General features: G+C 39.0%; 1 protein-coding gene across 3 annotated transcripts in view; it reads left to right on the forward strand.

Moving 5' to 3' along the window:
* The window catches only part of rtbdn (retbindin), a 23,705-nt gene extending 16,723 nt beyond the window's left edge, over positions 1-6,982 (forward strand). For all 3 annotated transcript variants that reach the window (XM_015044599.1, XM_015044600.1, XM_015044601.1), the window contains exon 6: positions 6,494-6,982. In XM_015044599.1, the coding sequence (XP_014900085.1) occupies positions 6,494-6,841 (348 nt within the window). In that variant the 3' untranslated portion in view covers positions 6,842-6,982. The remainder of the gene's footprint in view (positions 1-6,493) is intronic.
* The last annotated feature ends 5,308 nt before the right edge of the window (positions 6,983-12,290 follow it).

The raw sequence follows: 12,290 nt of genomic DNA on the forward strand, positions 1-12,290 counted from the left end.
AGAAAGAAAAAAAGGAGCAGCTTTTTTTTTTGGAAAATTTTGTTGGTTTGGTTCCAAAAAAAAAAAAAAAAAAAAAAAAAAAAAAAAAAAAAAAAAAAAAACCCAAAAACAAAGCATTGTAAAATTAAAAAAAATAAAGTCTTTTATTTATTTATGTATTTAGGTGTTTTTTTTGCATCAGTATTTGTTCGGCCGAGTCCGTCAGCTGAATGTTTCCGACAGGATGTGCAGGTAGACGGCGTGAGAGAAGGGCTGGCTTTGGAGCATGAGAGAGTCTGGCCCCGCTCCGCTGGGCAGGGGCCAGCTGGGTGATTAAAAAACAAGCGGCGGGCCGGTGGAGGCCTGCAGCAAACTGAACTCTCACACATCATCGCAGCCCAGCGACGACCCGTCTCATAATGAGCCTGTCTGTCTCTCCGTCTCCCCTCCTTATCGCCTCCATCCTCTCTCGCGCACAAACGAGCGAGCACACTCCCACAGACCGCAGATCTAATAAGGCAGCTTGCTGGTTATTAGATGATAAGCAGAAATTGCAGAGTGTATTAAGAGGGAGAATGGAAGATATCTCTCTCTCTGTGTGTTTTCTGTGGGTGTACCGCCTGCATAATTCCGGGGCTTTGTGCGCTCCGCCTTGGCCCGTCTTCATGTAGGGCAACGCTTAACGCCGCAAATAGGCTGCAGGAAATTTAAGCCGCTCTGAAACAGACGAATGCAATTAGAAAAATGTGAGAGCAGTCAGCGGATTTGACAGATCGACTATTTTTTGTTTGCGTCTTTTTTTTTGGGAGGGAACTTGAACACGAGAGCGTCGGCTCTCGTTTTTTAGGAGGGACACGTCTGATTTTCGCTGGAGGCTGGCTCTGTAAACATCCGCGCCGTGTTACCGTATGATGCGGGTGAATGTATGCGTGAACGCCAAATATGCGTAGGTAAAACGCGGGGTGTGAGAACTCGGACTGTAGAAGGTGTCAGGTCGCGTAGCATCAAGTTAATACACCTTCAACGGGAAAATAAAATCACCTATGGCGCTCCCTGTCTCCCTCCTGTTTTTGTAGTTTTTGGTTACATCATTCGCCTGCCAAGGTCTTCTCTTAGATTTAGTGCCTCTGATTATGTAGGAGAGAGGCTAGGATGGCAAAAACAACATATTTCTGTTGAATACAAAACCATTTATTTATTCTCCTTGAACTTTTTCATGAGCAGCACAAATGCAACTCTACTGAGCCTCTGCCTGAACCCACAGGTCAGGCAAGGGGGGGGGGGAAATAATCTCAGAAAGAAACAAAAAGACTGAATGAAACAAAGAGCAGCTCAGGTGAGGAGAATCTGTCAATGGACCAACTATTGGCTTTGTGCTTCATTAATCTGAGTTTTATGGAAAAGTGGCAAGAAGAAATTTGTCAGGAAAAAAATCCCATTTGCTGTTTCCCACAAGCATGCGAAAGATGATGCATTTATTGAGTTTGAACTAAAACGTAATCAGGAACGCTTCCTGATGACACAATACCAAGTTAGAATTTGTTGCCAATGGCAACATCAAAATTCAATATGGCCGCCGTAGGAACGTCTGGATGGCTGCACTAATAAATCATTTTGTTTGCACCTAAATTAGTCACACCTGCATAGTGGAAATCTTTTGTCAGGGTTCAAGTCACTGCATGTTTTAAATACACACAACACAGAAATACACTGTGATTAGCTCATGTCGCTAACAGCAGTTAGCAAAACACTTCAGAGCGTCATAATTCATTTTATTAGTTGTTTTGTTTATTTGTCTTGGATATTTAAAATGTCTTCCAGTTCCCAGTGTTAAATGTTCATTAAAATGTAAAGTTTATTCATGTTTGTTGCATCCTTAAGCCATGAACTTTATTACTTGAAAAAACAATATTATCGTTTATCACAATGACTCCCGGGACAATTTATCGTAAAAGCTAAACTTATGCACCATATTAACAGGTTTGTTATATCTGTGCTGATTCTCTCATATCTCAAGTAAACATGCTAAAGTGATACAGATTAAAAGTAAGAAATACATATTCCAAATATGTATATTTTTGAACTCTGTTAAAGGAAAGTCTAAGCTAGGCCTTTTTCTTCTTTTTGCGGTTCCCGTCTTGGCGAAGTGTTTGTGGTTTCAGGATGTGAAGGCTAGAATTAAGCGCGATAAGGAAAGGAAGGACAGCGCAAGGCGCCGCAGGAAAAATCTCTATCTGGCTTATTCAATCCCAGCATGTCGTCTAGAGCTACTTGGGCTTGTACTGAATTAAGTTTGGCAGCAAACCACAGCCGCCCGGGGGAGGACTGAAATGTGTGTGTGTGTGCGTGTGTGTGTGTTTGCGTCTGTGCTCCCGTGGGTATTATTGGGTCGATGTGATAAGACCAAAGCATCAGGCAGAGAGCATATGTAGTTAAGAGACACGCCCATCGTCCTTTTTGTCCTTCAAACTCAGTAAACATATCACAGCTTTTTCTTTTTTTTTCCCCAATCAAGTCTTTTTTAGGAAATGCTATAAAATAATTGGAAGAAGCAGGGACTGGGGGATGACTTGGCATCCTAATGACTGGTTACCGAGAAGGCAAGTTTATTTCTACAGCTCCATCCATCTGCAGGGTGTTCTGAAGAAAACAGGAAGTGACCACAGAGGGAAAAGGAAGTGAAGCCTAGTGCTCTCCATTGTGAACTGCTAGCCTCGCCATTGCCTTCCTACGCAATCAAGTTCGATTCTTGTTTCCCTTCACTTCATTCTCCCACTGATTTGGATTTCTCTGGTGGAATTTCAGCCAAACAGAAGAAGAAGTTGTGAACGATGACGTTGATTTTCTGCGCTGTTTCAGAATCATAGTCTATAGTTTTAGCAATGGCAGCGGTAGGAAGTGAATCGTCCATGTTGGCCAGGCTTCCAAATATTGAATTAACATTAACGGCCATCTTGTTCGGTTCGAGACTTCTCTCTTCACAGTGGAGGTTGTTTGTTTACAGCGCAGGCAATTTTGGGTAAGCTTCATAGCGTTGAACTGGCGCATTACACGCATCACGGCTAAACGTTAGCGATGGGCTAAAATGTAAAAGTCCATGCGTAACCCAGTGGAACTGAGCGTCCAAATTTTCTGTATTTCTTTTTGGTTAGTGTGAGATACAATAAGAATTTATTTCTCCATTTTGCTCAACTTTATCTGCACTGGTTAATTTTGATGTCCGTCCGTTTCACTTTATTGCTGGAAGTAGATTTTATTTTTTTTTCTTCTTTATTCATTGTAATTGGAATGTTTTTCCCAGACCTTTGTAGCTTTTTGAGATCTCAACATATAAAGGACGTTATAAATAAAATCTATTGCTACTGATATTAGTGTGAGATGCAACAACATTTAATTTCTGACTGGGGAAAAATTTATTGAATTTAATAAATTATGAACTAGCTTGTGTTTTCTGTATTACACAAATTTCTACTCGGACAGAGTGAAAGTGTCATTTTAATGTGGAAAAAGTGAAAATGTCCAAGAGGTTCAGGATACTTTTAATATATTCTAAAAAGCCTAGATTGTGATTTTGCAAACATGCCTTTATTAAAGATGATCAAATGATTGTCAATTGGAGTTTTAATCATTCTGAACCAGTTTAGAGCTGTTAATCTGCTCTCCAGGGTCCCTTAGATGCTGCTGTGCTAAACCTGAAGTTTTTTTTTTTTTTTTAAAGTGGTGTATTCAGATTGGCTCTCAAGGTCAGTGTTGTAGACAAAGAGAGGAAAGCAGCAGGGGCCGAGCAAAGCCACCTGAGAGAGAAAACACCTGGCAGAGGCAACGTGTTCTCAAGGCCGGAGCCGCCGCGGAAAGGGCAAAATCAATTATTTGCTGGATGTTTTATGTAGCGGGGTAAAGCTCAGGCAGGCCCGAGGGGCGGCGGGAGGACGGACAGACTCGGCACGGAGCTGGCAGGGCTGGAGGAGCGAAATAAACAGGCGTCCGTTTATTCCTGACGCCAAGAAGATAAAAAAAAGTTGGACAAAAACAGGAAAAAAAATAGCGGTCGTTGAGAATATTTTTATTCCTCCAGCTCACGGCGGCGCAGGAGCTGCTGCTCCAATCCGACCCATCGCTCTTGTTTCTGGCAGGAGTATCGGCTCAGACTGTCTGATCTCGCTGCTACAAGGACGAGCGGTCACGATAATTCGTCGTTCGAGGTTTTTTTAGGAATACAAAATGGCTGCTGTGAAAAAGGCTGAAAACCATCTGTTTTTTTCCTCCTTCCACTTCACTTTTAAAGGGGCAGGATCTCGTAATATTGTTTTTATTTAGCTTTATATTGGGTTATAAAGTTATTCCGTCGTGAGAAACATTCCTGGGGTGTTGCCTTGATTCTTTCAGGCATATTTGAAAAATCCTTTAACTGTGGCGGCTCAGCTGTGCAAGACGTCTGGGTGGCCCTTGCTAGTAAGCTAGCTCAACCTATTTTCCAAACTCCTAAGCTTCTGTCTCACAGAACAGAAAACCTTCCCTGGGACTCCCCCATTCAGCTCCTTCAGATTAGCCAGCAGCCACTAGCAAACGTGTGCTGACCTCATTAGACAAGCTAGTTCTCAGTTAAACACTGGTAAAAAGGTTGTTTAGGGGTTAATAGAGTTGTGATGACTTCCTGAAGGCGGAGTTTCAGAAAGAGAAGGAGCTTCTTAAAGAGACAAAGACCTAATTTCAAGGTTTTACATTTTGAAGCCAAGTTTTCTTTAAATTATGTTTTATGTATCTGACATTTTTATAACAACTGAAGTTAACAGATTGATTGTTCCATAAAATATGTCTTAATATATCATAATGAATCCCATCCAAATACAAAAACTCATAACGTAGATCTTCGCTTTGACTGATTCTGATGTCCCGCCCACCTACACAACCCACAAAGAGAGACTCAACGGCTGTTTTGTTAATTAAGTTTTACGCCACGTTCCACTGATCCTCTTTTATGTAGCCTAAGAGCAAAGATTTCATTTGCATGCAAGACTTACTCCGTGAATTACATTGTTGTTGTCCACGGCAACGCAGTTTGAAGGGACAAATTTGGCACAGATTTGATTAGTCATGAGATTTGTGCGCCACCTCTGGGTCACAATTTGTAATTCCTTACATTTATTTAAACGGGGAGGAGGAAGAGCCCTTTGATTTAAAATCTGATTTACAAGCTAAAGATGCAAAGAAGCTCAGCACACAGTGATGCATATATGGTTTATAAACAGTGTCGTACAGAGGCGAACGTTTGAGCATAAAATTCAGAGTCTGCCTAAAACACAGCAAAGCTTCATCAGTAACAATAATGGGGAACTTGTTTAAAGATTAATTGATTTGAAAAAAAATAAATAAATAACTTGCTGAGTAATGTAGGACCCAGAGGCCAAGAAAATGCTAAGTTATTGGTTGCTATGGCGATTTGCACCTTTTCAACCATATTGGGGATCCGTACTGTATCAAAGATCATTTCAATGAGCTTAAACAGGAAAAAAAAATATGGAAATATAATTCTACAATTGTCTTTGATTTACTGTATATTGATGTAAATAAACAAACTCAGTCAATGTTATCTTTCAGGCGCGGCTGGAATTTCTTTCCAGGGTTTAGTCTGATCCAGTTCATTGGGTTGGTCAAACAAAATTTTATTTAATAAGCATAACAACAAGCCAAGAAGCCAGTGAAAAGTGCTTTACATGATAAAAACATCATAAAATCAGTCCCTCCAGGAAATATTTTTCACTGATTTTGTGGTTCTACGCAAGTAATGTATGCAAGGAGTTTTGCCATATTTTTTCCTCATTAAACCCTTTACAAAACCTGCGCAACAAAAATAAAGATGATACAGGAAACAATAAGCAGACATATGAAAAAGGCAAACATTTTAATTCTTTAAGGAACTTAAACGTCTTGATTTTTGCTATTAGCATATAACTTGACCTAAAGTAAGGCGGAGGGAGCAGTTTGGAAGAAGAAACACTGCCACCTGCAGGTCGGAGTTAACAGTCTCCATTTTTTGGAAAAAAATTGCAATAAACTGACAGCGAATAAGTAACACTGAAGAAATGCTGGCAATTGTTTTTTTGTTGTTGTCGTCGTTGTTGTTTTTTGCGATAATTTCTGAAAATGTGGATTCCTGGAAACTGATTAATGTAATTTGTGATTTGGAGTCTGGAGGGAAATATAAAAAACTATGTTGGATCGAAATGTGCATTAAATGTTGATTTGGGTTCAACAAATTAAGCAGCAATAAGAACAGAGACATGTATGGGCAAATTCATAATTGACACATTTCAGCTATTCTCCAGTTTATTTGATAGTCAAGCAAAACTGTGATAATTTTTAATTTGTTTCATTTAAAAAATAAGAACATTTTAAAAGAGTAGCTCAAATGGAAGCTGAAGGAAGTAAAATTTTAACTCGGTACGATTGATGAATAAAAAGCATGTATGTTTGTTAGTCACACTGAGGACTGAAACGGCTCTGTGGTTTGCAGATGTATCAGCACGGCAGGGATCTCTGCGAGAGCCTGTGGGGCGACGCCTTCATGACGGTGGAGGACGACCAGCAGGAGGCGGGCGAGGCGGGAGAAAACGGGGCGGAGGGCCGGCCCTGCGGCTGTCTCACCCTCAGTCCCTCAGACAAGGACGTGATTGCGGCGCTGCGGGCCCAGCAGGACGACCCGGAGGAGCTGGACACCACCAAGGCCGGCCTGCCGCAGTACCGGGCTCCCTGCCAGACCAAGCTGCCGCCGCCGGCCAAGAGCGGCCGGAGGGCGAACTCCGTCCTACGGAAACGCTCGGTGGAGATCGACGACGTGGAGGGGAGCGGGAGCGGTTTGTAGATCCTGTTCGGTAAACATGTCACTAGTTTTCAATGCGTAATGCTAAACTGTGAAAATAAAGGCGTAACTTTGTCCCTCTAAAAAAAAAATTACGTACATGGCGTTACATATTTACAGCAGAGGGTTAGGGCCACTGTAGATCCAGGAGAAAGAAGTAGTAAATTTGTGGGATAAAAACTCTGAAATTTTGAGATTCAGCGCAGGAAATTTCTAGAAAAAATAAAATAAACATGGAAATTTCTGAGCTCCAAAAGTTTGAAAATTGTGTGGGAAAGTTTTTAAAATTTTTTTTAGGTTAATTTCACATATTCTAGAAAAATAAAATTTTTCTGAATGGTCAAAGTTGAAAAGTTTTTTCACAAGTCAAAAATGTTTGACTTTTTGAGCCCAGAAATCTCCAAGTTTTTCCTCCAGAACTTCTGACATTATTCTCAAAATGTTGGATTTTTTTTTCTCGCAAATTTTTGACTTTTTGAGCTCAGAAAATGTTTACGCTTCTTCTATAAAATTTCTGAGATCTAAAAATTTGAGTCTTGTCTCACAAATTTACTCTATCTATCTATCTATCTATCTATCTATCTATCTATCTATCTATCTATCTATCTATCTATCTATCTATCTATCTATCTTTCTGTCTTTCTGTCTTTCTTTCTATCTGTCTATCTCTATCTATCTTTCTATATATATATACACATATACAATGACCCTGAGAAGCCACCATAGATACCTTTAAGTATAAAAATCAAAGCTCAAAATACTGCAAATGCTTTGATGTCATCAAGAGATTGTTGGGGAACCAGCCATGTTCTGCATGTGGTAGAAACTGACAGCATCACATCAATGTGTCGTCCTTCTTCTTCAGGTCATTTCCCCTATAAAAGTATTGAAAACATAATTTTCCAGCCTATGAACGTCCGTTCTTCTGTTTCCGGACATCTAGCTGACTTTAATCTGTTCATTACTCACTTCTTACCGTTGTGATTCTGTTCTGTGCCGTCTGCTCGTCTTTAAGTAGTAGAGACACTTAGTGTGATCATTATTATGAATGTAATCTATGTTTTTTTTTGTTTTTTCTTCTGGCCTGATCGTGGGCAGATAGTTGGGATGCGCTTTGTACCGGAGAGATGAGGAATATTTAGCAGGAGAAATAGGCTGAGGCGGCATTCACGCCACACAGCGCCAGCGCTGGTAGTTTCATCACTGATGTTCTGCGAGTCTTTCTTTTCTAATTCTGTGTCGAGTAACTTACTGTTAGACGTAAACGTTTTGTAAAAAAGAAAATCTGGTTGGTCTGGCGTACTTGTTGAAATTCGTGTTTTTGTGTTTTTCTCTTTACGTCCTCAATAAAGACGACCATTGTAAGTGTAACACTGGCCTCTTCATTTGTTAAACCTATTATAAATGTGTGCAGAATTTTGTTGATATTCTCCTAAAATTAAAGAAAAACATATTTTGCAATTGTGGTGTTTCCATTAAAAAAGAAATGCAATCAATCAAAGTCACATGTGAATAAGTTTTACACGCCATGATCCTCCAACTACTTCCTGTCTTCTTCATCTTTTCCGTCAGGAGTAACATCCGGTTGTTGATCATGTGACTCTTGTGATGCGAGAGAATTGTTTCTATTGCAGTTTGGCGAAATACCCTAATTTTGAAAGAGCTGGAAAAATCACCTCATAAAGTACCAAAACTTTTTATCGAGTTTTTCAAAATTGCCATGTTTCCCTTGAAGCAAATTTATTTTTTAAATGTCGAGCTGCGCAATGTTGAGGCTTATGGCATTGCAGCTACTGAGGGATAAGGTAAGGCGCATGTCATTCAAACTTACCAAGATGTCTGCAATCGCCCAACGTTACCAGGAAGAACGAGGAACGCATTATTAGCCAAGGATTAGCCAAGAGGCTGAGTGAAAAGTACTCGGCAAATCTGGCTTCAGTTGAATTATCCAAGGAGTTTTCAGTTGTCTCACCCAAGCAATGCTGTCTGTTCTGTTTGGAATCATTTGGGAAAATTAATATCTTTAGAAGATCCGTCCATGACATCAGATTACTTCTGCTAGCTCGTCACCGTATTTAGAAATGCTGCTGTGCTGCTTTTCTTCAGAGTGGAACCAGAAACAGTTTCTCTGCTTCATGAATCAGAAACCTTCAAAGCTCTGGAGATGGACTCTGTGCACCACGGATGTACCTTTGTGTTTTTTGCACTATTCCCTAACGCATTGCCCGAGTTACTGTTGTTGGGACGTAGCTGAAGAATTGCTTCATGAAATTTCTTCCCTCCTCCACTCCAGTAATGTGTGATATGTCCTGCAGCATAGCCTCAACCTCTCTTTACAGTTTCTTGTTTTAGCAATGTTTTCTCACTACCGTCAGATGCTAATTTACAAACACATCATGACAAGTGTGTTTACCCTCCCGCCCAGACAGCTGCCACTCACTCTGCTCTCACATACACTGCTTTGGGGGAGAAATCCAAATGCTATCATGTTTACAGTTCACTACCTGCTCACTGTACTCTTACATTGTCCAGTGTTGTACTGAAAGTATCTTGATCTTAAACATTTTGCTATTTTGGAAACGCAAGCTTTCATGCATTTCATTGGAATTTTATTTGAGAGAGCACAAACTACGTTTACAACTTGTGGTTTTCTACATGTAAGTCTAAATTTCCAATTGTTTTTTTTTTCCTGCCAGTTTTAATTCAGTGCTCCTAGTTATTATGCTGTTTTTCCAATTTTCTATGGAAGTCACAACGGCTGATGATTAATTGGTTATTGAAATAATCATCAACAAACAGTCTATAAGGGGATTTTTAACAATATTCACCCAGGTTCCAGGCACCGGTCCCTGGAAAAAGCTCTGACATAAAGTCCACACCTTGCGCTTCTGGTTGGTTCCTAAATGTCTGGAGCGAGGGTTATATTATTTATCTTGCTAGGATTGTTTCAGCTGTTAGGTAGCTAGGGTTTTTTCAGCTTTTTAGCGCGTTAGGGGTAGCATGTTGTGGTAATGGTTAGTCCATAGAAATTAATGAAAAAACGAATGGAAGTCAAAATAAAGTCCTTGTGAAGATAAAAATGGGTGTGTTTGTGTTTCTCAGCTATAACTTTTGAGCTGATTCTTGATGATACTAGTTAATATCGTCTCCTCTATGAAAGTCACCATTGTCAATGGTAAAATGAAACAGACGGGGTCATTATTAAGGTTTGTTCTGTATTATCTCAGAGTTTTGAGCAGAAAGCTTTGACCGTGTCGGCGCCTCACAAAAGAAGACGAGCTTGCATCTTGGTGACAGATGAGAGTGGCTTATCTTTGTGATTTTCTTTCAGCGTCTGCAAGGCCAACGTTCTGCAACAAACTCAATAATTGAGATAAGCTTTGTAATTTGCTTCTGCAAATTTCAAATCTAACCTTCGTGAGAGCTCTTCTCTCTTTTTGTCTCGCATGAATGGAAAACCCCACTGAGCAGAGTAGTCGGCGTAACACAGCATTCATTTTCAGAATTTGACATTTTCACGACACAAACTTTAACATTTCATAGGATTTTTCTGACAAACCAACACAAAGGAGTGGATAGCTTGCTTGAGTTTTTTTTAATGGTTTGCATTTTTTTTTTGATTATTTTTTATTTGTGTTTAATCTTATTTATTTATTTTTTATTTATTTATTTTGTTATGTTTAGGTTTTGTGCACATTTGTAGTGGAAAAAAATTAGCGAGTTTCTTTAAATCATGGCTAAAACCAAAGTGTTTAGAGTTGCCTTTGACTAGCAGTAACTAAAATTGATCTACATATCTGATGTATAATTGGCCTGACAAATGTGATGTTTACTGCTTGTTTCATGACTGTATGATGTTATTTTTTATTTTGTAAAGCATTTTGAACTGCTTTGGCGCTGAATACAAATAAACTTGACTTATTAGAGAACAAACAAACCGCACAATGAAGGCTAAGAAACAGGGAAAAAGCTGTGGAGAAGTTTAAAGTAGGGCTAGGTTATAAAATGTGTTCAGACACATTCTTTAGTCTGAAAAATGCCTGTTATCATATTATTATTTTTTGAATATGAACAAAAAATATATGAAGCATAAGAGCCTTATGAACTCTAAAATGTCATGTCACTATTGTTTTAATAAACATTTATGTAATTATATAAAAATCCTTTGAGATTCACATGTATTTAATAATAGAGAAGCAAATAGACATTATATAAAATGCAAAAAATTTAACAAACAGCTTTATACCTAAGAAACAGTGGCAATTTAATATTTCAAACTGTTGTCAGGATATCCGTTGACATTTTATTAATTACTTTTTTGCGGAAAGCTTTCTGACGGTTTTAGTTCGTCTTGCAGTTACCAAGGGTTCCCAGCAGAGGGGGCAATTGGCTAAAAGCTTTCATTCTATGTGCATCGTCATCCTCAGGGTGAAACATGGTGGTGGCAGCATCGTACTGCAGGACAGATTTTCCGAGAGAGAGAGAGAGAGAGAGAGAGAGAGAGAGAGAGAGAGAGAGAGAGAAAACTAAGATGTTGGATGCAAAGACAACCATGGCTAAAAATAGCCAGAGCTACGACCAGATGACTCGGATAAAACCTTGTTTATGTGCTTTGAGCTAAAGTGTATGAAGTCTAGACTGGCAATTAATGTTTTGTTAAAGGCGCTGCATGAAAATGATTGTCTGATGTTTGACATCAATATTTTATGCTGGGCCTGTCTGAAGACAAACTGAGTGCTTTAATAAGACGCCACCAGAGAGCTTTGACGTTATAAACGAAGGATGGAAGAGGCCTTCTGACAGAAAAGTGATATTAGATGGTATATGTGAGTTTAGGAAGCTCTTTACAACGGCCTATTAGAATTAGGGCGATTGTAGATTGAAAAGAGAGGAGTAAAGTTCTGCCAAAAAGAATTTCAGAAATTTTCTAGCAATATATATTTTTGAGTTTGAAAAGTCAAACATTTGACTTTAGGAAAATCAATTATTTCCTAGAAAATTACAGATCATTTTCTAGAAAAAAAATCTGGGAAATTTTCGACTTTCGGAAATCGACTTTCCCACAAAAGTCGAAAATTTGAGTGTTTTGACACGTTTTTACGTTTTGTTTTGTTCTTTTAATATTTCTGAAATTCATCTAAAATTTTAGTTTTTTGGTGGAAAATTTACTCTTCTCTTTTTTCTCTTTTTCTATTTACAGTAAAACTAATATGCATATATACTTATTCCCATAGCGAAAAAAAAAGCCCAAAATCTGATGAGGAAGACTAAAATTTTACTGGCCACTTAAAATCAGTTACAAACTAAATTGGACTGATATAATAAACAGAACAGTCTCTCTCCGTTACGGTCCACCTAAGATCCAGAGTAAACTATAGCTGGATTGGACCATGAATCATTTTTCCTTCTTTTTCACAATTCTGAGATTTTTCTTTTGTCTTGGCTTAATCCC

This window comes from Poecilia latipinna, unplaced genomic scaffold (assembly GCF_001443285.1).
Source record: "Poecilia latipinna isolate Pla-1442-1.1 unplaced genomic scaffold, P_latipinna-1.0 Scaffold683, whole genome shotgun sequence".
NCBI classification, from domain to species: domain Eukaryota; kingdom Metazoa; phylum Chordata; class Actinopteri; order Cyprinodontiformes; family Poeciliidae; genus Poecilia; species Poecilia latipinna.